Below are 27,208 nucleotides of genomic sequence, written 5' to 3' on the forward strand. Positions count from 1 at the left end.
TCTCTTTTATGATTGTATCAGTTTTTGCTGAGGAGACGGATTTATGGTAAAAATCCGATTTGACGTTTCCGTTGCGGAATCCCAACCATCGGTATCGGATTCACAATAGTCGGTATCGGAGCGGGTTGCGGATTCACAAGATCCGGTACCGGGGCGAGTACCGGATTCCCAACATAAGGAACATAATAAACACGGCGGAAAGTTAGAGAGTAGAATTAAATTTTTTAAAGTTTAGTTATTTATCTGAAAGCGTAGTATAGCTCAAGTAATTAAGAATCATTCTCTTTTAGCTTATTTGGTGATCACTATTCCCCTTTGAGAAGAGTTTTTTTTTCCCCTTTGTTTCGCCAAAAATAAACAAATTTTATATATCTAAATGCAATGGTGAGAGTTTTTATTCATGGACTTGTGGTCTTCTCTTTCAGGTTGGTGCTATTTAGTTTGCCGGACAAGAATTGTAGTGTGCTGTTGTCGGTTAATATATATTTGTGTTTTCGTGATATATATTTAGTTTCTGAATGTACTATTTTATAATTTGGTTTGATTATTTGTAATTTTATGGAGTTCTCTATACATGTTATGGGCTTGAAAAAGATTGTTTGGTTTGAATAAACAAAATGTTGCTACTTTTTTAATACTGATATTAGAGGGTACATTAAATTTTAAGTAAATCTCATGTAGAGTTTATTACTAGTATATATGCATTGTGTTACGAACTTGTTTAAAATCAGATGCTGTTTTTGGCATGCAAGTTGGAGCTGGTATATATGTATGTACCGCAGTTGAGAGGGTTAATTTCCATATATGTTTACTTTAATTTATCTTTACTTTTATTTGATTAGATCCGAATTAAGCCGATAAATTTTAAAGTATTAAAAGTTTTATTATTTTAATTTGCTTTTTGCGAGATTTTTAGTTTTTAAATTCCACAAATCTGAATCGATTTATTAATAAAATCGAACTGAATCAATAAAAGTGAGTTGCTTTTCCAGTTTGGTTTTTACCAAACATGTGGTTTAAATGAAAATATATATATATATTGCTGCATTATTTAATATAAAATTGAGATTAATTATTTATTTTAATAAATTTATAGCTTCATAAATTTATAAAATATAGTAATTAAACATGTAAAGATAAACAATACATTTAAATTTTAAAGCCAAAGAGATATTTGACTCAAATCAAATAAATTAAAAAATTATACTCTTAAAGATTAGATAGTAAAATTAAAATGAGTGATAGTTGTGGTAAGTTATATAAATTTCTTATTTTTTTTAGTCAAGTAATCCAGAAAATTAAAAGAGGTATTTACTTCAAAATAACTTAAATTATTTTTTATGGACAAGTATTTTTCGAGACCCTAACATTTGGGACCAACCGTAAAAAATAAGGAAAATTGCATGAAATTAATTAACCAAAATTTTATTTTATTGGAAAAATAACCAGAAAATTTTTAAAATTTTCTGATTTTATTGTTTATTCTTTCTTATGTGAGTTTCATGAAATTTTTGCCCTTACCCAGTGCATGGGCACTATGCCCCCTTTTTTTTTTCCCCTTTTTCTTTTTAATGGAAATGCAGTATGCATAATTGATCCTTGATGTATACTATATTTTTAATTTAACAACCGAAAAAATATGCTGTGAAAATTAAACTAGTGGATGAGATAGCGTAAGGATATATGAATGTATAAGGTGCATCCAATCGTTTTATGAAGCGATTAAATTATTTAAATTAAATAAAAATTTTAAATATAATAAATATAAATTTTTTTAAAAAAATTAAATAGATAGATTTCAAATTATCCAAAATTCAATTATCTTTGTATATTCAAAATTCAAAATCATCATAGAAAACTGCATCTAACTTGTGATGGCCAGTACCTTAAAATTAAAATCCAAAACAAAAAAGTACGATCTACAGTATCTAAATGGATTATGTATAAAAACACAAGGTTAAAAAAAAAAAATCTATTACTAAGTCATCTAAAGTCTATTCGTTTGTCTATCGTAGAGAACGAGTAATTATTTGATTTATGAAGAAATATATCTTCAAAATAAGAAATGCTACTGGTGCATTCAAAAGTGTGGTGTAAATCTAAGATTTATCCTCAATATGAATTTTGTTTTTAAATCTCATCTTAGTATCCGTTCATTGTATGGACTAGTTTACTGGAATGGGCTTGGGCATCCTACCTCGTTCCATATAACGTTTTGGTTCTGGTGGTCGTATCAAAGTAAATTTGTATTTATCATATCAACTTATCACGACACATAACTTCTCTTTGCTTTTTCTTCCTTTTTTTTTTTTTTTTTTTTTTGGATAAAAGCCTTCCCATGGTTGTATGCAAGAGATTATAACTTGATTGCTTATGAATATGAGAGAAAGACGGGTGCTTATTGTTTTGGAATTTGTTGTTTGTCTGACGATCCTGATTAAATAATATGAAGTACATATCTCTGTTTCTTACATTTATTTGATCTTTATATACGTTTCATTTTGGTCCTCAAACTTTCAAGTTCAACGACCGAGATTTTGAACTCTTCAAATATTTTGCACATCAACTGTTGGATGGCAAATTTCTGCTTACACCTATTATATGTATGCTACATATTTGTATACTTATTTATCGACTCTGTACTGTCATATTATTTTTACATTGCCGCTTGTGGATTTACAATCGTTTTCTTTTTTATTTAGAAATTAGAGTATTGAATTGAAAGTATGAGATAAAAGACGGCTTGATGAATTTGTGGTGCACAAACATACGGGTAACATTTTCCAAGGTATTGCTTTAGAAGGTATTGCTGTTCATTATTTTGAGGAATAATATATTTTATTATGAGATAATTTATCTTTCCATGAAAAATTGATTTCTAGGCTAAATATTTTATCCATTCCAGAAGTTCTAATATACTCCTCATGGTATGAAATAATTGCACAAAGCTAGAGTTTCTATTTTGCACAAACTTCAATTAACCTCTCCTATGATTTACTGCATTTTTTCAATTTTGCAATCTTGCGACTTAGAAGTTTTATTTTGTTATCCCATAGTTTTGTCTTTGTTCTACCGTAACAATTTGCCATTAAATAGAATAGTGAAGTAAGATTATTGTAAATTATAATAATAATATGATTTGTAAATTATAGTATTTTAGTTATATGTAATTTATAAGTTACACTATTTTAGCAACCACTGCTGATAAAAAAAATAAAAATTAAAAAACAAGGGCAATATGGCAAAGCCAAAGTTTTTTTAACCACATATTGAAAAAGTGAAAATGTGCTAATTTATAGGGGGCTAATTAGAAGTTTATTATATCCTATTTTATAGCGCTATTCCATCCAAAGGCCTACATTTTCGCACTAATTTTATCAATTTTTTCTTTGTTCATATTAAAAATTTAAAAGTATTGTGTAAATTTTTAAATATGTGAGTATAAGATTTACACTGCGCTTTTAAGTGAGCATAGTATATAAAAAGAATAAAAGCTAAATCTCATAATCCATCTGTTGACTTATCATTCACATTATCAGTCAAAATTACTTTTCATTTGTACAAGAGTGATTCTTCAATCTCGTTTTTTATTACATTTATCACCTAAACAATTTCAATAGCATTTGGAGGTACCACCTGAGTTTAGGGTTGAGGGTTTGTTCGTAAACTTCGATTGGCGAAAGTGGTAGCAACATGTATATACTAAATTGCATTCAAATTTTTATCCATATTTAACTTGTTCGTATCATATTTAACTAGTAAATTAACAAACACTTCGTACTACAGTAAAAGTTGACATTAAAAAATTTGCGCATTTGGAGAGTAAGACAAAGTACGGGAACTCAATTCTTGATGCTTGATCTAATTCACAAGATGAGATCCTCCTCACTTTGCATTTAGTGGAAGTTGCAAAAATGATCTGAAATGCTTGAGCTGCGAGAAATTGACCTCATACATTTAAGAAGGCCAAAAGAGTTTCAGATAAGAGCATTGTAGTCGCTTCTTCGGATTGGAGAATACTTTGAGATGAATCATGCTGTTCATCGCATTTGGAGAGTGAGAAGCAGCAGGTGCTGCAGGCTTCAAACAGGCTGGGTTTTTGTACATACGAATTAAATGGATGGAATAAAATGAAAAAGAATATTAAGGATGAATAAAACCCTAGTGCACACCTGTTTGGATGCACCATGTGTAGGCAGTGATTTTTCGTAAGACAAAATCATAAAGCGGTAAAGAATAGGTAGTCAAATTAATTTAAAATTTTAAATATTAGCTAATTAATTTCAAATAATCAAAGTTCGGATTAATTATATACATTTTTATACCCAAAAATAAAACACACGCACAACAACAACAACAACAACAACAACAACAACATCATGATCTCTGCAGAGAGGGGTCTTTCTTTCTCATGAAGAACAGGGCATCTTCCGCACCAAGATCCGAATTTGGTTTATTAAGAGAGGAAATTTTGGGTCTCAATAGATAAAACAAAAACTTGCTGCATACAATTGTGGAGCAAAGGATTTTTTAAAATAAAAAAAAGGAGACAAAGCCTTAATTAGAAAGAGATGTTTATGTATGAATTAACGAGTGCATTTACGTATGGTAACTTGGTAACTGTTATACTTTCCTACCTGTATTGTTTGGATTCATTAGTGATATTTGCAATTTGTTATGGATTGATGCATTTAGCAGTGCAATGTGTATATATGCTTCAAAAGCGAGGTGTTTCATCAAAAAATTAATCGAATGGTTTAAGCTATAGGTTTTATGCCAAAATATTCAAATAAATGGTTCAAGTTAAGGGTTTTTTTAAAAAAAACATTTGAAGTATTGGATGGATCTTTGCTTCAATCTGAGCAGTTTTGGAGTTTTTTTTTGAGAAAAAGATAGCACGCTACCAGCTTTATTCATTTAAGAGATGAACTTAGCTACATAGGTGAGGCAACAAGGTCTCTAGAGAGATGAAAACCAGAAGTTAAATGAAAAAAAAAAAAAAAAAAAAAAAAAAAACAACAACAACAACAACAAAGAATTAGTGTCTCTCTACAGGGCGAAGTTTCTCCCAAAGGGACGTCAACTGTTTAACCTTATAACAACCACGGATTGGATCAGTCTGAATCCTCCTCTTAAAGATCACACCATTCCTGATCTCCCAAATGACCCACCAGCAGGTTATTAGTCCAGATAAACTATCGCTCTTAGACTGTGACCTCTTCTTTCTACTCCATATGTCCCAAGCCATATACACATCTTCACCCAAATCTCCTACTTGGACATCCTCTAATGACATCGCCATAAGAAATTTGAAGAATACATATTAAGAAAAACGATAATCTACTGTTTCCACATCAGTCCCACACAACACGCAATTCGTGTTTCCTATCCATCCTCTTTTTAATAAATTATCTGCAGTTTTGGAGTTAACAGCTTGTTTTGGATACTCTCTAATACTACTTTTCGAAATAGAGTTGTTACAGTTGCTCCTCTTGCTGATGTACTGGAAGATGCTACTGGTGTCGACCAATAGTAGCTAGGTTAAAATTTGAAACTGTTTCAATCTTAAAACTTGTAAATAATAGTGTTTAAGATTGTTTTTGGTTTCATGTCAGCATCTATTTTGACAAAGCTGACTCTGTTTCCGGCTGAATTTGTTTTGAAATTGCTTCAGTTCGCCATTTCAATATAAGCAACTGCTAAACTTGCAAAGACTCGTAAAGATGGTAACAACAGCTGAAGTTATTCTGAATAATCGCATTTTTACAGAAGCTGTATTTATTTCAAGCAAAACAGTTTTGACAGGGCTAAATTGGTCTCAAGCATTCCGTATCTACAAATGCAGAATTAGAATTGAAGCAAAGCCAAAATGACAAATATTTTTTCCTTTTGACGTAGGATTGTTGGGCATACACTTCACAGTTAGAGAAAAATTGCATAATAGTAAAGTCGCAAAATCGTAAAGAGAATCGGTTCACAAATAGAAGATAATTTTAATTAATAGCATTGATGTCTAAAAAAAAAATTTCTCCTTCATAAAGTTTTGAGTCATCATCCTACTCGCTTTCTTCATTAATTACCATCGCTGCCATCATCAACATGCATCTTTGATGCATCAGGATTTACCTGAAGTGAGTGAGCAAAAAAAGTCCTCCTTTAATTAAGGGACCTTGCAAAAAAAAAAAAGAAAAAAAAAAGGGGTCCCCCTCCTCCTCAAACATCTTCATCTTCATTGCGTTTTTATTCTTTTCCTCCTTTCCAAGCACGAGAGAGGGCAAAANAAAGAAAAATGATAGTATAAAGAGGTGTAAATTAAGAAAATAATTTTTTTTTACGGCAATTAAGAAAATCAATGCTAATTAAAAAAAGGCAATTTCGAACTGTGGTGCAGTGCTGCAGTGGTTTTCGTACTTTTTTTTTTTCTTTTTTTTTGGGGCAATCGAAATTTATACATATCTTGGGGTGAAAGCCGTTCCCATATTATTCAATCCGACCGGACTCTGAAGCCAAAGATTGCCGGATTTAATCTGAAATTTTACTATCAATTTCAAAATCAAATTCGGATCTGGAAATTAAAATTTCTTGGGGTTCAACTTAAGATTCACTATTCCTTTTTGAATCCGGATTCAAATTATTCAAATCCAAAACTTTTTAACATGCTTTTTTAATTTCTTAAATAATACCATTTAAGCATCTTTCAGAAATCTCAAACATCTCCATTGCGTTTTTTCTTTCCCCCCTCCGTTAGAAGGAAGAGCATCTATGCGCATTCAGTGTGAGAAAAAAAAAAAATTGCTACCTTTTTCCTGTACATAGGCTATAGGCCTCGTTACCGTCACTCACCGTTCAAACCGTTAGAAGGAAGAGCAAATAATAATAATAATAATAATAATAATAATAGTAATAATAAGGGTCCCTCGTTTTCCGCCTCTTCATTTGAAAATTGAAAGTGGACACGGAAACAACAAGATCCAAAGAGCAGATTTGAAACTGATAATATTTTTATAATCTGTGCAATAGGATAAAGCCGATTGAGGGACTAACGTGCAAAAGGTCAACGATTCCCAAGCGTAGTTACCAGAGAGCAGCAGCACGATAATTGGAGCAACCACCTATCATCCCCGTATTCTCTGCAAGGACGTTTGTATTGAGAAGAAGCACAAATATAGCTAGCTGCTTTGGTAATAGCGATGGCGGAGGGGATCGCATTCGATTTGGTGAAGGGAGTGCTCGGCAAGCTGGGCTCCGCTCTCGGGGACGAAATCGGGCTGCTGCGGAGCTTCAAGCACGACGCGGACGACCTCAGAAGCAACTTCTCGGCGATCCAGGCGGTGCTTCTCGACGCCGAGGAGCGAAGCAGCAGCGCTGGGAAGGAGAGCCACGCTCTGCGCGACTGGCTGCGCAAACTGAAGGACGCCGCCTACGACGCCGACGGCCTGCTGGACGAGATCCGGACGCAAGCGGCCCTCCGGCAACAGCAGCATCCGGAGGTGCAGAATCAAAACCAGCCAGCTGAAAAGGTACGTGAATTCCTGTCCCACGCTAATCCGATGCGTCTGAAGTTTAAGGTCAAGATGGCACACAGGATGAAAGAGCTCAGAGAAAAGATCGGTAAGATTGCGAAACAGAGGCATGATTTTGGTCTTGCCGAAGCTGGCCCTGGCCGGCAGGCTGAGTTCAAGCACCGTGAGACATTCTCGGCCGTCGACGAAAAGGAAATAGTTGGGAGAGATGATGATAAAGAGAAAATTGTGAAGCTACTGCTAGAGACGGGCGGCGATCACGACGTGTCGGTCATTCCGATCGTGGGATTGGGGGGTTTGGGGAAGACGACGCTCGCTCAAATGGCCTTCAACGACGGGCGGGTTACGGGCCAGCAGCGCTTTGATCTACGCGTGTGGGTCTGCGTGTCTACCGATTTCCACATGAAGACGATCGCAAGGTCGGTCAAATCTGCAACCAAAGAGGAGTGTGATCTTGACAGCTTGGAATCCGTCGCGAGTTTTCTCCTCAGGATCTTTAGCCAGAAGAGATTCTTGCTGGTGTTGGATGATGTGTGGAACGAAGATAAAGGGAAGTGGAAGGAATTGAAGGTTGTATTTAAGGACGGCAGGCAGGGAAGTAAAATCTTAGTAACCACACGAAGCGAAAAGGTCGCCGCGATAATGAAAACAGTCGAACCACACCGTGTGAAAGGCTTATCAGATGATGATTGTTGGACATTGTTCAAAAGGCTGGCATTCGATGAGGGGGAAGAGAACGACTATCCGAGTTTGGTCGCAATCGGAAAGCAGATAGTAAAGAAGTGCGGCGGCGTGCCTTTAGCAGCGAATGCTTTAGGAAGTATGATGTATTCAAAGAACAGGACAGAGGATGCATGGTCCGCTATTAGGGATAACGAAATTTGGAGTCTGCAAGAAGAGAAAACTATTTTACCATCATTAAAGTTGAGCTACATTCAGATGCCGTCGGCTTTGAAGCAGTGCTTTGCTTACTGCTCCATATTCCCAAAAGACTACGAGATTGACAAGGATGACTTGATCCGGCAATGGATTGCTTTAGGCTTCATTTCATCGCATGAAACATGGACTTCGATGGAAGATATTGGGAATGAGTACTTTAACGATCTATTATGGATGTCTTTCCTTCAGGAAGTGGAGGAGGACAAAGAATATAGAAAGGTTACCACCTGCCGGATGCATGATTTAGTGCACGACCTCGCACAATCTGTAGCAAGAGAAGAAGTTGCTGTTATAGTTGGAGAAGAGTCAACAAGGATCCCGGAAAGTTGCCGCTATGTCTCGATATACAGTCGTTTCACGCCACAGGTTTCAATTACCGTAATGCGGAGGTTGCGAGCTCTTCAATTTAGGGAATCTGGCTCACTTATTATGGCTTTTTATAGCGAGGCAAAATGCTTACGCCTGTTGGATTTACATGGTTCCGAAATTTCTATGCTGCCAAGCTCAATCGGTAAGTTGAAGCTCTTAAGATACCTCAACCTTTCGTCAACCAATGTACAAGAACTGCCTGAATCAATTACCAGCCTCTGCAACTTGCAATCCTTGAATCTTTCAGGCTGCCGTAAGATCCGTACATTACCCAAATTTCTAGGAAAGCTTACGAATTTGCAGAATTTAGATTTAAGTGATTGCCGATCTCTGACAATACCTGACTCCATTAGCAACCTTCAGAATTTGTACGCACTAAATTTGAGTTGGTGCAAAAGGGTGATATCACTTGAATCGATATGTCACCTCAAAAACCTGCATTACCTAAACCTATCAGATCTAAAGTTTATGGAGACTTTACCAAAATCCATTGAGAGCCTTCAAAACTTGCGTATTCTGAATCTTTCTAACTGCATTTCTCTGCTATCATTACCCTCATCATTATGTGATCTCAAAAACCTGCATGACTTAAACCTATCACGTCTAAAATCTTTGGTGATATTACCTGAATCCATTGGGAGCCTTCAAAACTTACGTATTCTGAATGTTTCTAAATGCCATTCTCTACTATCATTACCCTCATCGTCAAGTGATCTTCAGCATTTAGAGAAACTTGACATCAGTGGTTGTAAAAAATTATGTGAGCTGCCTAAAATGATCCGAAAGCTGACCAAACTTAGGGTCTTGTTAAACAACAAGTGCTCAGAATTGAAGGGCATGCCCCGAGGGATCAGCAAGTTAGTTAGCTTGCAGGAATTGTCCGTTTTTGTGGTCGGCAAGCAAGACCGCGTCGAACATTGTGCCAGCATCTCTGAGCTCGAGCACCTTAAGCTTGTCGGCGAGCTGGAGATCAAGGGTCTTGAAAATGTGACGAGTCCGGTCGATGCCAAGGCTGCAAATTTGATAGAGAAGAACCTGCGGTCTTTGAAGTTGGAATGGAACGTTTTAAGTGCGGAAGAAGGCATGGACAGTACTGTACTACCGGTGGAAGAGATGGAAACCGTGCTAGAAAATCTTCAACCACATATAAAGCTAGAGAATTTGGAAATAGGAGGCTATGGAGGCGGGAAGTTTCCTAGCTGGATGATGAATAGGATTGGCTCGTGCCTCCCAAATCTCGTTGGAATCAGAGTTGAGAATATGCCCGGATGCAGCTCACTCCCGCCGCTGGGGCAACTCCCTTTTCTTAAAGCACTAACTATACGAAATATGCCCGCGGTAACAAATTTGGGCGTAGATAAGTTCCCTGCGCTGATGAGACTTAACTTGTCCTCCATGCCGGTGCTGCGAGAATGGGTGACTGTGTTGACGGTGGATGACGAAGAAGGCAGGCGAGAGCGAGTTCCCATTTTTCCGTGTCTCACTCATTTGTACCTTGAAGAATGCCCTCAATTGAGGCCGGAGCCTTGCCTCCCGCCATCGGTTAAGTCTCTGGACTTCTACAGAACAAGCAAGGAGAATCTATCGTTGATACTCGAACGCGCGATGCCATTTGGAGGTGGTGATGCCGCTGTTTCACCCCAACCGCCACCAGATAAGGGGCTGCGGAGTCTAGGAATACGAGGATGCGAGCAGCTAACTTGTTTGCCCGAGAGCTTGCGGAGTCTCACGTCCCTCCAGCGCCTGGAAATATGGAGTTGCCAAGATCTTGAGAGAATTGAAGATTGGCTCGGGGAGCTCACCGAGCTGCAGTGCTTGTTCATCAATGGGTGCAGCAGTCTCCGTTACTTGCCTGCCCACAAGATGACCACACTTAAGATATTACACATTGTTGGTTGCCCGCTGTTGTTCGATGCAGATGGACAATTTGTCGACACCAGTGTCGATCACATCAAATATGTCTATGTTGATGGAAGGTAATTAATTTGGAACTCTTGACTACTCTTTAATTAGCTGGCTAGCACCTTAATATTCTATTGTAGCCACCGTATAAACCTCTTTCTTTAAATTTTTTTTTTAATCCAGATGGAAAAACTTCGGTTAGGCCCACCCCCACGTGGCTCAGTGCATTTTCATTTGCTATAAAATTTTTCACTTTGCTATTTTACTATTTTTGTCTTTATTTTAACGTAAGGATCTACTACCAAAAAAAAATATTAAAGTACTAAAATTTATAAATTATAGAATAGTAAAATAATATATTTTATAAATCATAAAGTGCTATTTGAAAAAACATATATAAATATAGGCGGTCACCTTTTATTTTATAAAATATATCACTTTACTGTCCCATAATTTATAAATTTTAGCACATTAGTTTTCACTTGACGGCAAGTTCTTACGATGATATAGAAAAAAAAAAAAACCTGCAGGATTTTGAAGTAAAACTATTTAAAACATTGGGAGGTAAAGTGAAACCGTATTAAACTACATAGAGACCAAATTGAAGTTTTTCCTCTCCAGATAAACCTCCGGTAGCATATCTATAGAAATACATACATACTGCAACATAAGGTAAAAATCATTTGCTATTCACAATCTCCAATCCTCACCTTTTCGAGGAATTAATCTTGATTTCTACCCTCCATTTATGTATTTGTGAGATTTTGTCTAATTTATATTTCAAGTGATTCTAATTTTTAAGTTTAGTTTTACCCTGTTCTTATTCCTTCCTGTTTAGATATGCTAAATTGCTATTCAACAAAATATTTTACTTGTACAAGTAGTTCGTAGATTACACCAGGGAATTATCTTTCCACAAATTTTGCAGCAATTGCAACTTTACTAATTTGTACAAGAGTAATGCTTCTATACATTTTTTTTTTTTGGTTACTGTTCATTCACGCGTATTCAACAACTCAAATTTAGTTTTTTTTTAAATTGTGAACTGCAATAGCAGGTCACTTTGGGAGAGGTGCCAGTTACCAGGTACCTCAAAAAAGAATATTTTTGTCTTTTAATACATGAACAATTTAATCATTTTACTTCTATTATATTTTCAAAATTTTTATTTTCTCTTTGTTTCCTTTTTCTCTCTCTATCTTTTCTATATTTCTAATCAATTATCTGCATTAAATTTTTTAAATAGTGATAACGAATTAGTAACTAAATTAGAAAAATTCTTAAATNTTAAACATTTTTTTCTTATAGGGTTCTGAGCTTAACATATAGTCGTTATACTGGCTTGTATCAATGAGTCATTTATGATATATAGAAAGTTCATCTTTAAAAAGCCGTAGGGTTTAGCGATGTTTAATTCTTTTCCAATTTTAAAGTAATTAATCGGATATATGCACGTTCTCTGCCTAACATTTAAAAAAGTCCGTTGTTTAGTACAAAATCTTATAGAATTAATCGACGATAACAAAGTTAACATGTTTCTCTTTACTAAGCCATGAAAAAAAATTTTTTTATTTTTTCTAGAATTGGCAACTAATTATCTCCCATTTTTATTTTAAAATTATAAATCGTCCATTTTTCTAATAAAATAAGTTCCAATCAAACCATCAAGTTGTTATGTTATAAATTTTTTTGAAAATTAACTCTAGGATTTAAATGTGTAATTAAACGTGATTAAGTCCTTTAATTAACTAATTGGTTGTAATGTTGTTTTTGCCAGATATCGCTGTGAAAATTTACAGCCATATCCAGTTTTTTCACGACGACCGATTTAAATGGCTGTGAAAACTTTTCACAACGATATACACCCCAGCGATCTATATATCACTGTCAATTTCTCACAACGATATTAGATTTTCCCACGACGATTAAATGGTTGTAAATAAATTCGTAGATCGTTGGTGGCTTTGAGATGGAGCAACCGACGCCACCGCCTCCTCCTGCTCTCCTTTACTAGAAGCAGATCTTAAAGTCAGCTAACTCATTCACCTCTTCCCTTTTACTATTAGCTAAAAAGAAAAGAAAAAGAAAAGACAAACATTAGCCCGGCTTACCCGATTCAACTCACCCAACTCATCTCATGGGAAAATAAAAATCAACCTAACCTGAAATATAAATCCGTAATCATTTCCACAGGTTTTATAGGCTATAGGGTATGGGCTAGGCCTGGGATGGGTCTGGGCTTGGCCTGGGCTTGGCCTGGGCTATTTTTTACTTATCATATGCCTATTTTTTTTAATGGGTAATTTTAAAGCCCATATCCAGGCCTATAAAATATGGGTATGTGCTAAACCTGGGCTGGGCTTGGATTGAAAATTTACCCATCCCAGGCCTTATCAAAAGTTTAGGCCTGGGCCTAGGCCTGGGCTACTTTATAGGCTATCATTTATTTTTTTTTATTTGAAAACTTCAACTTCCTAGTTAAAATTATACTGAATATCTACTACTCAGTGATACATAAAAGTAGGATTACTTTGGGATCGGCAGAGAAAATGAGTAATGAAAAAAGATTAAAAAAATGAGAAACAAAAGATGAGAAAAAGAAGTAAAGTAAAGGCGGTTGTTATAAAGTAACAGTTGTTATATCAAACAAATAACTGATAAATTATTTCAAATATTTTTTTATATAAATATGCCTATAGGCATGGGCTAAATCTGGGTTAGGTATAGGCTAAAACTTGCCCATCATATGCCCATCAGTGATGGGTCTGGGCGAGTTTATCTGGACTACCCATATAATCTTTGAAATCATGGGTCTGGGCCTGGGCTGGGCTTCAATTTACCCATCCCATATATATAAAAAAACATTGGTAAAGAAAAATCCCATACCCATGTCATATAATTAATAGGTCTGGGCTGGGCCAGGTGCCTGTAGAAATCCGTAATCATCCTAAAAAAATTCAAAACCGTATTTACACTGTGAATATGTTTTCACAGGGTTTGTACACAGCGATATTGGATTAAGACAACATCACGTTTAAATACGTAATTAATCTATAATTAAATCCGTAGATGAAATTTACAAAATCACAAAGATTTTAATACGTTATTAAATTTAATATCCTTAAAATCTTTATCAAGATAAAGATTTATGCTACTTAAATTTAAAATTTATAATTTATAAATTTTAAATTTTCACTTTAAATTTAATCTCCTTAAAACATAATGATAAATTTTTTTAACATTACAACCATTTATAAAATTAAGTTGTATAAATTATACAAATTCTTAAAATCAGGTATTTTATATATCATGCGTTATTAGAAAGTTTAAGCAAAATGCACAGCACATGCTACACGAGCGTAGGACAAAAAAATTTACCATTTTGTATTCTTACGGTGCAGGAAATATCCATACGAGGAACAAGCGAGTAGGGCTGGCAAACGAGCGAGCCGGCTCGCGTTCGACTCGTGTTCGGCTCGATATTCGGCTCACTCGAGCTCGACTCGAAATTAAATGAGCTGAGCTTGAACAAAATAAAAGGCTCGAAATTCATTTCAAGCCGAGCTTGAGTATTACTCGGCTCGTTCGAATTAGGCTCGAAAAACTCGAAAGCTCGAAGTATATATATATATATATAATGTATTTTAATTATATATGGGCTTTAATTTAATTTGGGCCATTATTGTTGGCCCATAAAATAAACCCGACAAGTACAACCGTGCAATTGAGCCCAACTCTAAATTTACATAACACACTCTCTCTTTCAGACTTTCACTGTTGCACATAACCCTAAAACATGATAATATTCCAATTTCCAAATCTCTAATTTTTGTTCCTCTCTCTTTCTCTCTCTCTCTCTGACCCTCACCCAGTCAGGCAGTCACCTTAGCTCACATTTCTTATAATTATTTTGTATTTTGAACTATTGAACATGTTGTATCAAATTATAGGTAATGTTCTATAAAAATTAAACTATTGATTATATTATGTCGAGAATTTCAATCGGCTCGTTTAGAGCTCGAGCTCGGCTCGACTCGAAATTAGGCTCGCTCGAGTTCGGCTCGAATTAATTTCAAGCCGAGCTTGAGCCTAGATTTAGGCTCGAAATTAATTTCAAGCCGAATTTGAGCTGACATAAGCTCGCTCGAGCTCGCCTTGTTTCCACCCCTACAAGCGAGTAGCTCGTCAGAGGAGGAGGAGAGCTAACCGAAGGAGGAGGAGGAGGAGGAGAAGAAGAGTTAGAGGAGTTGTTGGGGCAGATCGAATTGGTTAGCGAGAAGAGCATAAGTATATGTGCCTATTATTTGGAGGTAAAAAGATATTAGTTATTATCTAAACTATACTGCACTTTGAAAGTGGACAACTGGGCTCTATGAATTTCGATTTTAATTCGTAAACCTTATATATGCTCATTTTGATAAAAGAAATTTTCTTCGAAAGATTTGTAGATTCTTTTAAAATTTAGTCTCTTCCGTTAAACAAAGTGCAAAATGTTTCATACAATAAAAAATATTTTTTTTATCAAATTTTAAAATGTTTTATCAAAAAATGTTAAGTATCCTTTCGAATTCTATAAAGAACATAATCAACGCGGTGGAAAGTTAGAGAGTAGAATTAAATATTTTGAAGTTCAGTTATTTATCTCAAAGCGTAGTATAGCTCACCTAAGAATCATTCTCTTTTATCTTATTTGGTGATCACTATTCCTCTTTGAGAAGAGTTTTTTTTTTCCCTTTGTTTCGCCAAAAATAAACAAATTTTATATATCTACATGCAATGGTAAGAGTTTTTATTCATGGACTCGTGGTCTTCTCTTTCAGGTTGGTGCAATTTAGCTTGCCGGACAAGAATTGTAGTGTGCTGTTGTCGGTTAATATATATTTGTGTTTTCGTGATATAAATTTGGTTGCTGAATGTACTATTTTATAATTTGGTTTGATTATTTGTAATTTTATGGAGTTCTCTATACATGTTATGGGCTTGAAAAAGATTGTTTGGTTTGAATAAACAAAATGTTGCTACTTTTTTAATACTGATATTAGAGGGTACATTAATTTTTAAGTAAATCTCATGTTGAGTTTATTACTAACTAGTATATATGCATTGTGTTACGAACTTGTTTAAAATCAGATGCTCTGTTTTGGCATGCAAGTTGGAGCTAGTATGTATGTACCGCAGTTGAGAGGGTTAATTTCCATATATGTTTACTTTAATTTATCTTTACTTTTATTTGATTAGATCCGAATTAAGCCGATAAATTTTAAAGTATTAAAAGTTTTATTATTTAATTTGGCTTTTTCGAGAGATTTTTAGTGTTGTTGAGATTCCAACATAATCCTGAATCGATTTATAATAAACGATCGAACTAGAATCAATAAAAAGTCAGTTGGCTTTCCAGTTTGGTCTTTATACCAAACATGGTGGTTTAAAATGAAGTATATATATTTATTAATATGATATTATGATATGATATATCATATATTATATATAACTATATTAGCTGTGCATTTAATAATTTGTTGAGGTAAGTGATTCTCACATGCTGTGTGCAATAGAAAAATTGTAGATTACCCACTCTATTTATTTGTAGTTAAACATTATAGCTTGTATAAATTTGAGTTAAAAATCATAGTAATTATAAATCATGTAATAAATAACAATACATTTAGAATTTTAAAGCTAAAGACGATATTTGACTCACAATAAACAAATAAAAAAATTGAAACAAATTCAATAGTACAGAATTAAGGAACATCTTAAAGATTAGATAGTAAAAGTAACAAATAGCTGGTAGTTATGGTAAATGTATCTAGAATTTCTTTTATTTTTATTCAATAACTGCAAAAATTTGAAAGAAGTATTTCTAGGTTCAAATAATTAGAATTTAATTTTATGACAGTGTATTATTCTTTGCTGAGACCCTAACATTTGGGACCAACCGTAAAAAAAAAAAAGAAAAATTGCATGAAATATTTTTTGAGAGAAAGGTAGTATGCTACCACTTTATTCATTAAGAAAGTAAATTTAGCAAACTGCGGAAAGCAACTGCGCTTCCACCCAAAAAAAAAAAAAAAAAGAAACCAAAATTTGCCATTAAATAGAATATAAAGTAAGATTATTGTAAATTATAATATCATAAGGTTTGTAAATTATAATATTTTAGTTACATGTGGTTTACAAGTTACACTAGTTTAGCAACCGCTTCACCAGAAGGTCCTTATAGTGATAAAAATAAAAATTAAAATTAAAAAAAATGGGCAATATGGCAAAGCAAAAGTTTTTTCAACCACATATTGAAAAAGTGAAAATGTGCTAATATATAGGGGGCTAATTAGAAGTTTATTGCATCCTATTTTATAGCGCTATTCCATCCAAAGGCCAACATTTTCACACTAATGGGGAAAAAAAAATTCATATTGATGTCCAAAGGGGATAGAGGTATCAAAGTGCAAATAGGTAAAAATCAGAGGACCAAATTGTAACTTCCACTAAATGCAAAGTGAGAAGGATCTCATCTTGTGAATTAGATCAAGCATCAAGAATTGAGTTGCTGTACTCGTCTTACTCTCCGAGTGCGCAATTTTTTTATGTCAATTTTTACTGTAGTACGAAGTGTTTGTTAATTTACTAGTTAAATATGATTTGAACAAGTTAAATATGGATAAAAATTTGAATGCGATTTAGTATATGCATGTGGCTACCACTTTCGCCAATCGAAGTTTACGAACAAACCCTCAACCCTAAACCCATTTGTTATCTCCAAATGCTATTGAAATTGTTTAGATGACAGACCGTTCCTAGAGTAAGTGGCAAAGGGTTTGGTGGTTGGTATACGAGACCCTAGTTCGAATCCTAGTTGATTCACATTTTTAGCTAATTTTATTTCTAAACGAAATAAGCGAAGCAGGTAGCGTACTATCTATCTCTCAAAATAGAAATTGTTTAGGTGACAAATGTAATAAAAAAAGAGATTGAAGAATCACTCTTGTACAACTGAAAAGTGATTTTGACTGATAATGTGAATGATAAATCAGCGGATGGATTTTGAGATTTAGCTTTTATTCTTTTTATATATTATGCCCACTCAAAAGTGCAGTGTAAATCTTATACTCATATATTCAAAGATTTACATAATACTTTTGAGTTTTTAATATCAACAAAGAAAAAATTGATAAAATTAGTGAGAAAATATTAGCCCTTGGATGGAATAGTGCTATAAAATAGGATACAATAAACTTCTAATTAGCCCCCTATAAATTAGCATATTTCACTTTTTGAATATGTGGTTGAAAAAACTTTCGCTTTGCCATATGGCTCTTGTTTTTTAATTTTTATTTTTTTATCACTATAAGGGCCTTCAGTTGAAGTGGTTGTAAAAATAGTGCAACTTATAAACTACATGTAACTAAAATATTATAATTTACAAACCATATGATATTATAATTTACAATAATATTACTTTACTATTCTATTTAATGGCAAATTGTTACGGTAGAATAAAGTCAAAATTAGAGGATAGCAAAATAAAACTTCTAAGTCACAGGATTGCAAAATTGAAAAAATCTCAGTAAATCATAGGAGGGGTTAATTGAAGTTTATGCAAAATAAAAACTCTAGCTCCGTGCAATGATTTCATAGTGTGAGGAGTATAATCAAACTTTTAGAATGGATAAAATATTTAGCCTAGAAATCAATTTTTTCACGGAAAGATAAATTATCTCATAATAAAATATATTATTCTGCAAAATAATGAACAACAACAATACCTTCTAAAGCTGAGAGAAAAAAGGAAAAAAAAAAATTCATATTGATGTCCAAACGGGATAGAGGTACCAAAGTGCAAATAGGTCAAAACCAGAGGACCAAATTGAAGTTTTCACTCTGCTATAAAAACCCAGCCCGTTTGAAACAGCACCTTCTTCTTGTATTCCCTCCAAAATTTCTCCCTCCCAGATTCCCTGCTCCAGCGTCCAACCCCCAAAATCAATCAAGAAATCGAAGATGAGCGAATCCTCGGCCTCCGCCGGTGGCGACGGCGAGAGTGGAAACGAGCTGTGGGTGCCGCCCTTCACCGAGGATATCTTGCCCCGCATTGTGGCCAGGCTGACCGGTGCCGATCACGCCGCTCTCCGTGCCACCTGCAGATCGTGGCGCGCCATCTTCTCTGCCGTCCCCCCCTCCCCCCATCCCGGCCTGCTCCCCTTCCTCCTCCTCCCCCCGCATTTCGCCCTCCCCGATCCCCTCTGCCTCAGCCATCGTACCCCGCCCCATCCGCCGCCCCTTCCCGACTACCCTCTCGGCCCCATCGTCCCCTTCCCCCGCCTCGGCCACGGCCATTCCGATTCCCCCTTCTTCCCCCTCGGCAGCCTCCGCAATCCCACATTCCGCCCGCTCCCCTCCCTCTCCGACACCACCCGCCACGTCTGCGTCGGCTGCTCCCACGGCTGGCTCATCCTCCTCGGCCCCACCTCCCACATCTCCCTCCTCAACCCCCTCACCGCCGCCACCATCCCCCTCCCTCCCCCGCTCTCCTCTGTCCGCTACCTCTTCCCTGTCTCCGATCCTCGTGACGTCGACCAACACCTCCTCTCGCCGCCTCATCAACCTCGCCGCCTCCTCCACCTCGCCGCCCTCGTCCGCCTCGCCGCCCTCTCCGCCGANTCCCTCCCCCGCTCTCCTCTGCCCCCCTATACTTTCCCCTCTACGATGAGAACACCGTCGACCGCTACCTCCTCTTTCGGGGCGATCCACCTCGCAGGCTCCGCCACCTCGCCGCCCTCGTCCGCCTCGCCGTCCTCTCCGCCGACCCCACCGACGACCCCTCCTCTTTCATCCTCGTCCTCGTCCTCGGAAACACCATCTCAGCCCGCGTCATCTCCTGCGGCCCGAGCGACGGCTACGCCGCGTGGAGGCACCACTCCTACGGGGGCTTCCCCGCCTACGGCGTGACCGACCTCATCTTCCACCACGGCCTCTGCTTCGCCGCCGTCATGTGGCGCAGCATTGGCCACTCGATGCTCGGCCCTGTGGACTCAATTGCCGTCTTCGATTTCCAAGCCAATCCGGCATTCCAGAGGTTCCGCAGGGTTTCGATCCCAGAAAACAATGTCGAAAAGAACTACGCCAACTTCTTTATCGAGTCGGCTGGCGATCTACTGCTTATAAGCAGGCACCGAGAGCTCACCGCGGGGCGCATCTTGGTCCATCGTCTGCCTCCTTTGGAAGGGGACGGTCCGTTTGTATTGACTCCCCTGGCCAGCATTGGCGATCGCGCCTTGTTCTTGGGCACGGGGAATACCGTCGCAGTCCACGCGCCCGACTTCCCGCTGTCCGTCAGAAGAAACAGCATCTACTTCACCGACGTATATCGCAGGGTGGTAAACAATCAGTTCGTTTCCGTCGGCTGCGTCTACGTGTTCGACATGGAGCAGGGCGTCACGACGAAGGCGTTCGAAGTGGCGGAAACGGACGAGACGAACATGTGGGTGAATCTGAGGCCGTGGTGGGTTACGCCGAATTTGCGCAGGAGAGGTCCATGAGCACCGAGAGGTTCGATCTCGTACCGCACTTTCGTTCTCCCTTGGTGCACATTCTGAGTTTCAAATACAATTGCAGTCTCATTGTGGATACAATCAAAGAATCCAGATCATTTATTTGCCCCCTTACATGTTCTTCTCAGCGGAAAGTTGAGAACTAAGGATGCAATTGATCAAGCCTTAAATCTGGCTATTAGGAATTGCTCAAAATAAAAGCACCGAATTTCGTAATTTAACTTTGCTTCACTTATTGAAGTTATTATGATCCAGTTTCATAGTATGAACACTTTTTAACTTTTGATTGGACAGTTCTGAAGAATCTACTCCCTTACATGTTTGAAGAGCAGTTCTTGAATAGTAAAGATTTTGCTCAAATCTTTAATATTCAGTATCAAGTTATCTCGAAAATTAAAATGAGTTGACCACGATTTATTGTGATATCGTGACAAAAGTAGTTGCATTTCATGATCCAGGTTATTCGAGGAATGGAAGGAAGAACCGATGCAGCAATTCGACCCTTATAACCATCCTTAGCCCTCCAGCTTCCTAGCCATCTATTCAAATTTCTATGTTTTCTGTACATAGATGATGCTGTGCAGCATCTACAGTCCTGCAAGAGTTTGGAACTTCATCCATACATTGTATCATATCTGATGCAAAAATTTAGCACCATTTTGTTTTGAACTTGTACATATCATTTAGGAGCATCTGCTGAGCGCGCACACAACTATCAGAAACTGATGAGACGTGCGATAAAGAAATTGTCTTACTGCGTGAAGAACAGCATGATGATCCATCTGAAGCATTCTCCTCTGTAAACAGGAAACTGCATGTTTACATCTTTTTATTTTTTCCTTTCTTTGTGGGGTCTTATATTGTTATTAGATCAAGCATCAACAATTGAGTTACTATACTCATGTTTCTTACTCTCCCATTTGATTTTGTAATGGAGGCATGGTGACTCTTGTGACCAGGGATTGAGGAAAGGGCCTATTATAATGAGCCCTACTTGAAGCCAATTTCTATGGCCGTGCACCTTTTAGGACCTATTAGGCCCTGCTAGCTAGAGAGTGGAGTTTACTGTTTGATGAAGTGTTTCTCAATTTATTAATTAAATATTCTTCAAATAAGTTAAATATAAGATAAAAGAATCGACTGCAATTTAGTATGAAGATGTTGCTACCACTTTCACCAATTTAAGTTAATTTACAAATACTTATCGGAAAAAAAAAAAAAAAAAAAAAAAAACTGTAGTACAATAGTGTTTGCAAATTTCAAGAATAACTAGAGTAACAGGAGGGCTTCATTAGAACGTACAAGTCGTTAAGTTGCTTAAAAACCATGCTTTCAAAATTGTTTTGATCGTTGATCATCAGATCATCAGGATATTTCCATTATTTAAGTGGAGCTACATGCTGGAGAGAAATAACAAATGCGTCTTAAATATGCTTTGATTTTTTTTAACGGTGCAAACATTAAGGAGAAGAGCTTCTAATACTATATGTTTGAACAGTAGAATACAGACCAAATGTTCGACATGTTAGGAGCAACGTTTCTTAGCAAAGATTCAGACCGGTATTTGCTACCGATGAAAATCTTTGCTATTCAGAATTCTCCTTCCAAGATTATAAAAATGAACAAAAAGAAACAAAAAGATAGAATAACAACGACTATAGATGAAAAAAAATTTGAATCAATCAAATACTAATATTATGTATTTGCTGACAATGTTCAAAAATGGTGATGTATCTCATTGAAAAGAATAAACTCGAATTATTATTAATTATACCTTGACATCCCTCTGTAAATTATATATAGGAGAAGATAAAGAATTGTGCTCCAAAAATGCGACAAGAATCTCCTAGATAACAGCAGGTCGAAGGGCGAGATGGGTCGGAGCCTCATCAGAATTACTGGCCATCAAAATCCGCGCTGTGAAACAATGGTATGCTAATGCCACAAGCATATGAAAGGAGATTGGTTTTGAACAGTTAGCAAGTATTTATCTGTTTATGCCGATGAGGCGACTTCGATGGCACTGCCGAGTGGCCACGCCGCTTCAACATAGGCATCACCGTATTGCACCTTCTTGACCAGAGTGATCTCTTGATAAGGGTCTACACCTGTTAGAAATTAAAGTAACCTAATCAGAATCAGAACTTACAGATACTTTCGAGCGAATGCCCTCTCCCAAATTACAATGTGGTTTACCAGTTTTGTATAGAAGACAGGATGCTTTCAGTAAGTACAAGGATATATACTAAAGAAGTAACTTTCCAGAGGGTATGCATGAAAAATTAAGATTTTGGAGGGATATACATGTTCAATTGATATTTTGCCAGGCTGTAAATGTAAATATGTCTAATCTTTAAAATGTTGAAATGTCTCAAATTGATCAGTCTTCAAGGCATCATTTAAACCAGTTGAGAGCCTCCGCAAGCCAATTTCATAACCGTCTTGCCAGGTTGACAAACACTGATTGTTGGTATTGTGTGATTTCAAGATAATAGATGAAAAAAGGGAGAAAATATTGCAAGTAAATATTGTACTATGTGGCGACAGGGCATTGGTTTGTGGCTGCTCCCAAAGTGGTTCAAATGTTACTCTAAAAGCTTCGTCCTCAAGTTGGCAATAAATAGTTTCTCAAGTGGACCTACCGAATCCATCCACAAGCAATGTGAACTGGTACACGAGATCCATGCAAAGATATGGAATGTTGTCCTTGGAAACAAGCGGATAGGTGGTTTTGGCGTCGTTGACATTCATTTCACAAGCACGCTTAGCAGCCTCCTCGAAATCCGAAGGTTTAACTTTAGCTACTGCCTTGTTAGGATCTACAAAGCCAGCCTGAGCAGAGAATAATATTAGTGATAAGCTACTGGAGGTAAAAACAAAAGGACATTAAGAGCATTCTACTCTTTGTTGCAAATATAGAATGTACTACAAAGGGCCTGTTTGAATCAAGCTATTAGAAGAATAGCTAAATAGATTTTTTTATTACGATAATCCCTAATCCCAACAACTTAAGAATTGCACTGAAGCAGAAGCTGGAAATTGGAGCTTCTGCTCTTGGTGAACAAAAGCTCGATTAAGCATTTTTTTTGTTTGCCAAATGCATAGATTACTACTTATCAAAGTAGAGAAGGTCGTTTTAGAATCCAGGCCATAATAGGCGCCAAAAAGAAGATTGTCACCATAGTCTTACCTCAGCAGCCCTATCGAAGAAAAAGGATGCAACAAATAGATTCTTTTGTCCGTCCCCACCACCGCCATTCCACACACCACCAAAAGTACATTTCATGTGTGTGCATGTCGCTTCATCAACTTTAAGGGCTTTAACTGCATCAGCCCTACACTTCGAAAAACTAGCACCAGAAGGCAAAGCTGAGGCATCGTATTCCTTGTCGCCATACTTGTATGACCCTGTCAGGAATTCAAGGGTTATAAATGCTGCTATAAACTAATGGAAAGACACATCACGAGTCACAGTCACTGAAAATAGTGACTAATGATTCATTTAATCAGGTTTACTAAACAAATTCATTTATTCTATACAGCTCTAACACTATCAGAGTTCTCTGTTGATTCGAGGAAACATTGTTGCCCGGACACTATATACCACATTTACCACATCATCCGTGAACCAGAACAGCTAAGATGCAACCATCCCAACCACCAAAAAGGGTCCAGGAAAATTTTAAGAACAAAGAAATTTTAAAGAAATACACATCCAAAAAAAATGCCACAAGACTGGCTAAATCAATAAAATATAACCCATACCCTCATATCCATTTAATATACAGTTATTGCTGCCATCTCCAGCCTTAAGAATCTCTGCTCGAGCAGCCAATAAACCATACCGTAAATAACTGCAAAGGTGAAACCCAGTTAGATGTATAGTTTATAAGATCAGAACATTTTAGAGAGACTTGCTCGCAAATTATCTATTGATGTTTACATACACAAAGGAGCATGTTTGAATACTATCTTAGAAAGGTCACAGAAGACAATTCAATTTAAAACGAAGATTAAGATAGTAATAATAAAACATTAGAGAACAAAGGTGTTGCAGTTGATCAAGGAACAAGTCGGACCTGTGAACATAAAGGTAGTATGTTGTTCCCTTTAGAAACAGTTTCTTCACATATGAATCCTCTCCATCCGACACTTGGGGTGCCTTTGCAGCATCCTTCTCTGAGATTGCATAAGCCATTTGGACAGATCCACCTCCCAGATCAACCACTCCAACTGTATCTGAGTATGTCTTTCCCAGATTACCTAACAAATAATTGATGGTGACCTGCAAAAAATATAATAACCCTTTTTCAGAAGAGAAACCAATTTCAGCAGATATGGAAAAATAGTACTTTGAAAAATAGTCATTGTGGAAGATACTACATTGTGAATTAGGTAAAAACAGAAATAGCGACTCTCAAATAAATTGATCAGCAAGTAGTAAAAGCTAGTCCACAAAGCATACCCATTGATAAGCACCTTCCTGAGTCCCATCAAGAACAGTCACCCAATCTGCCTGCGATTTCAATGAGCTCTTATCTTGAAGGAGATCCCTAACCTGTATACATTCCAGGTTAGATTAAGGCAGATTGTGAAATATCGAAATACTGTTTAAACAAGAATTGGGCTATATATTCACCAAATACCACAATAGTACTAAACAAATGGTCAACTAAACAAGGGCTAGAATTTAGATGAAGACAGTATATATATGCTAAGGGACGAAGATTGACACTTACTGCTTGGAGAATTTGTTCAGATTTTTCAGTTCCCAACGCTCTGAGCCCCGCTGTTGCCTGCAAAGGAATCAAATATTTGATAGTCACTATTACCAGGGCATACACAACTTTGCATTGGAAAACTTTACAAGCTATCCTTGATCCATTATTTGGAACGACAATGTACCCCAACTCTGACAGGTGTTTTTTGTCTCAATTCCACAGGAACCACACTTTCAGCTTCCTTCAGAAGAGATGTTAGTGAATTTGCTGCCTCCTGCGGATCTTTAGCAAAGGAGCTCAAGCCTGGTTTTTTCTGCATGCAAAGGAGGAAAAAAAACAAATAATTAGAAAGATCGAGGCATCCAAGATTTACTTGAATTTAACAACAATCAGCTGAGTATCAGGCAAACATCTTAGTTTAAACATGTAACAAAGATTAGGATTTGCGTGTATGTGTGCGTGCACGTGCACAGATGCATACGTATTCGAACGAATGCACACATACATGTATTGTGCACGTACACATATATGGGATTAGCTAAAAAGACTGATTTATTAAATGGTTGATTAATTCCTGTAAAACGAGCAGCATCGACAATAAAACGTAACAGGTTCAGTGCTCTCTGCATGGTGTTCTTGTTTCCACACGAGTGCACCTTTTTATTTGGCCTGATATATGGCATTTTCTGAAAAATTAGAGTTTTTTTGTTCACTTCATGCCTCGCATTCACTTGCATATTATTTCCCAAACTTCTCATGAAGTTCCTTTGAAGATCCAGTTACAAATTTAACAGTGTTATCATCTGCAATCCGAGTGTTGACACCATTAGTGTTTATGATGCTAATAATAGTTTATTGTGGCAGCACTAGTTCCCGTCCAAATTCAAAATCCTTAACCCAAAGATAGAAAATTCCCGAACCAAGTAAGACCCAAGGATTAAATAAACTGCATAAGTTGATCAAAATATGTTAAACACTGCATTTTACTTTGTTCCCTTAATCTCCAAAATTAGATATCAGCATCTAATTGCGCATAGATCTACTTCCGCAGGGGCTACATAACCAGATGATCGCGATTAAAAAGAAACACACTCGAATCGAGTAATCGAACCAATCACCTGCACGAACAGCTCGATCTCCTTCCCAATGTGGAGCAGATCCAAGTTCTCGTCGAAGGAGTAGACGTGAACCCTACTCCCCGAGCTCCCCGCGTCGAATATGACCGCGTAGCTCCTCGACCCCGCGGTCCCCCCCTCGCCGCTCCCGGGCATCGTCTTCCTCCCGGCGACGGCGACGGCGGGGTAGCGGGGCATGAGGAGGAGGACGAAGGCGACGAGGAAGAGCGGGACGGAGACGACGAGGATGGCGCCGCGGTGGCGCCGGATCTGGTCGGGGAAGGACTCCCCACGCCCTCCTCCTCCTCCTCCGCCGCCGCCGCCGCCGACGCGGTGGCGCATCTTGGGATCGATCTCCGGCGCCGCCGCGGAGGGGAGGAGCTCCGCCGCAGAGGGCGATCGGAAGCGGATCTTGCCGTTGCTTGGCGACGCCTTCACCGTCTCCTCCGAAGTCTCCAGCTTCTTCCTCCTCTTCCTCTTCTTCTCCTTCTTATATATAACGGAAAGAGAAGAAGAAGAAGACGACGACGAAGAGAGCGACGACGACGACGAGATCTATTTATATATAAATAAATATTTTTTTTATTTCAAAATATAATTCCTCTCTTCTCCTCTTCGTAATGCGCCAATCACGACACACGGAGAGAGGTGAAGGAAACCACCGACCTGCTCGCTGGGGAAATTTACATATCAGTCCTTGGAAAACTTCTATCGTAAATATGCCTCCAAACCCCTAAGGTATAAGTATTTCTGAAACAGAGCCCCGACTATATTTTAGTTGAATTTTTTTAGATAGTTAAATAAAAAGGGCAAAACTTCAAATATTATTCTTATGGTTTCGCACTTTTTCACTTTAGTACTCTATAGTTGTTCGTATTTTGTGGTTTTATTTTTTTCTTTTTGTTATCATATTCATTAATTTTTTTCGTTAAATTGACAAAGTTAAAACTAAAATGTACTAAAATGAATATTCAATAAATTATAAATAAGGCATCTGAAGTTTTTTGTATATAGTTTAACGAAAAGTTAACGGACTAAGTGAAGAAAAGAAAAAAATGAAACAATAGAGTATTAAATTGATACATTTT

At 37.1% G+C, this 27,208-nt stretch overlaps 2 protein-coding genes across 2 annotated transcripts; one reads left to right on the forward strand and one right to left on the reverse strand.

Annotated features, from left to right (window-relative positions):
- Positions 6,963-15,634, forward strand: LOC109708577 (disease resistance protein RGA2-like). The gene is made up of 4 exons (XM_020230377.1): positions 6,963-10,807; positions 14,135-14,164; positions 14,915-15,043; positions 15,554-15,634. The coding sequence occupies exons 1-3, from the start codon at positions 7,191-7,193 to the stop codon at positions 14,937-14,939; spliced, it is 3,672 nt and encodes a 1,223-aa protein (XP_020085966.1). The 5' UTR covers positions 6,963-7,190; the 3' UTR covers positions 14,940-15,043; positions 15,554-15,634.
- LOC109708581 (probable apyrase 1) lies at positions 21,943-26,635 on the reverse strand. Its single transcript, XM_020230382.1, has 9 exons — positions 26,124-26,635; positions 25,190-25,318; positions 25,024-25,080; positions 24,750-24,842; positions 24,364-24,569; positions 24,050-24,138; positions 23,475-23,692; positions 22,927-23,116; positions 21,943-22,392 (listed from the first exon to the last, which is right to left on the reverse strand). Exons 1-9 carry the CDS (start codon positions 26,460-26,462, stop codon positions 22,280-22,282), a joined length of 1,434 nt encoding a protein of 477 aa, XP_020085971.1. The 5' UTR covers positions 26,463-26,635; the 3' UTR covers positions 21,943-22,279.

The sequence above is a fragment of the Ananas comosus genome, linkage group 4, assembly GCF_001540865.1.
Source record: "Ananas comosus cultivar F153 linkage group 4, ASM154086v1, whole genome shotgun sequence".
Lineage (NCBI taxonomy): Eukaryota > Viridiplantae > Streptophyta > Magnoliopsida > Poales > Bromeliaceae > Ananas > Ananas comosus.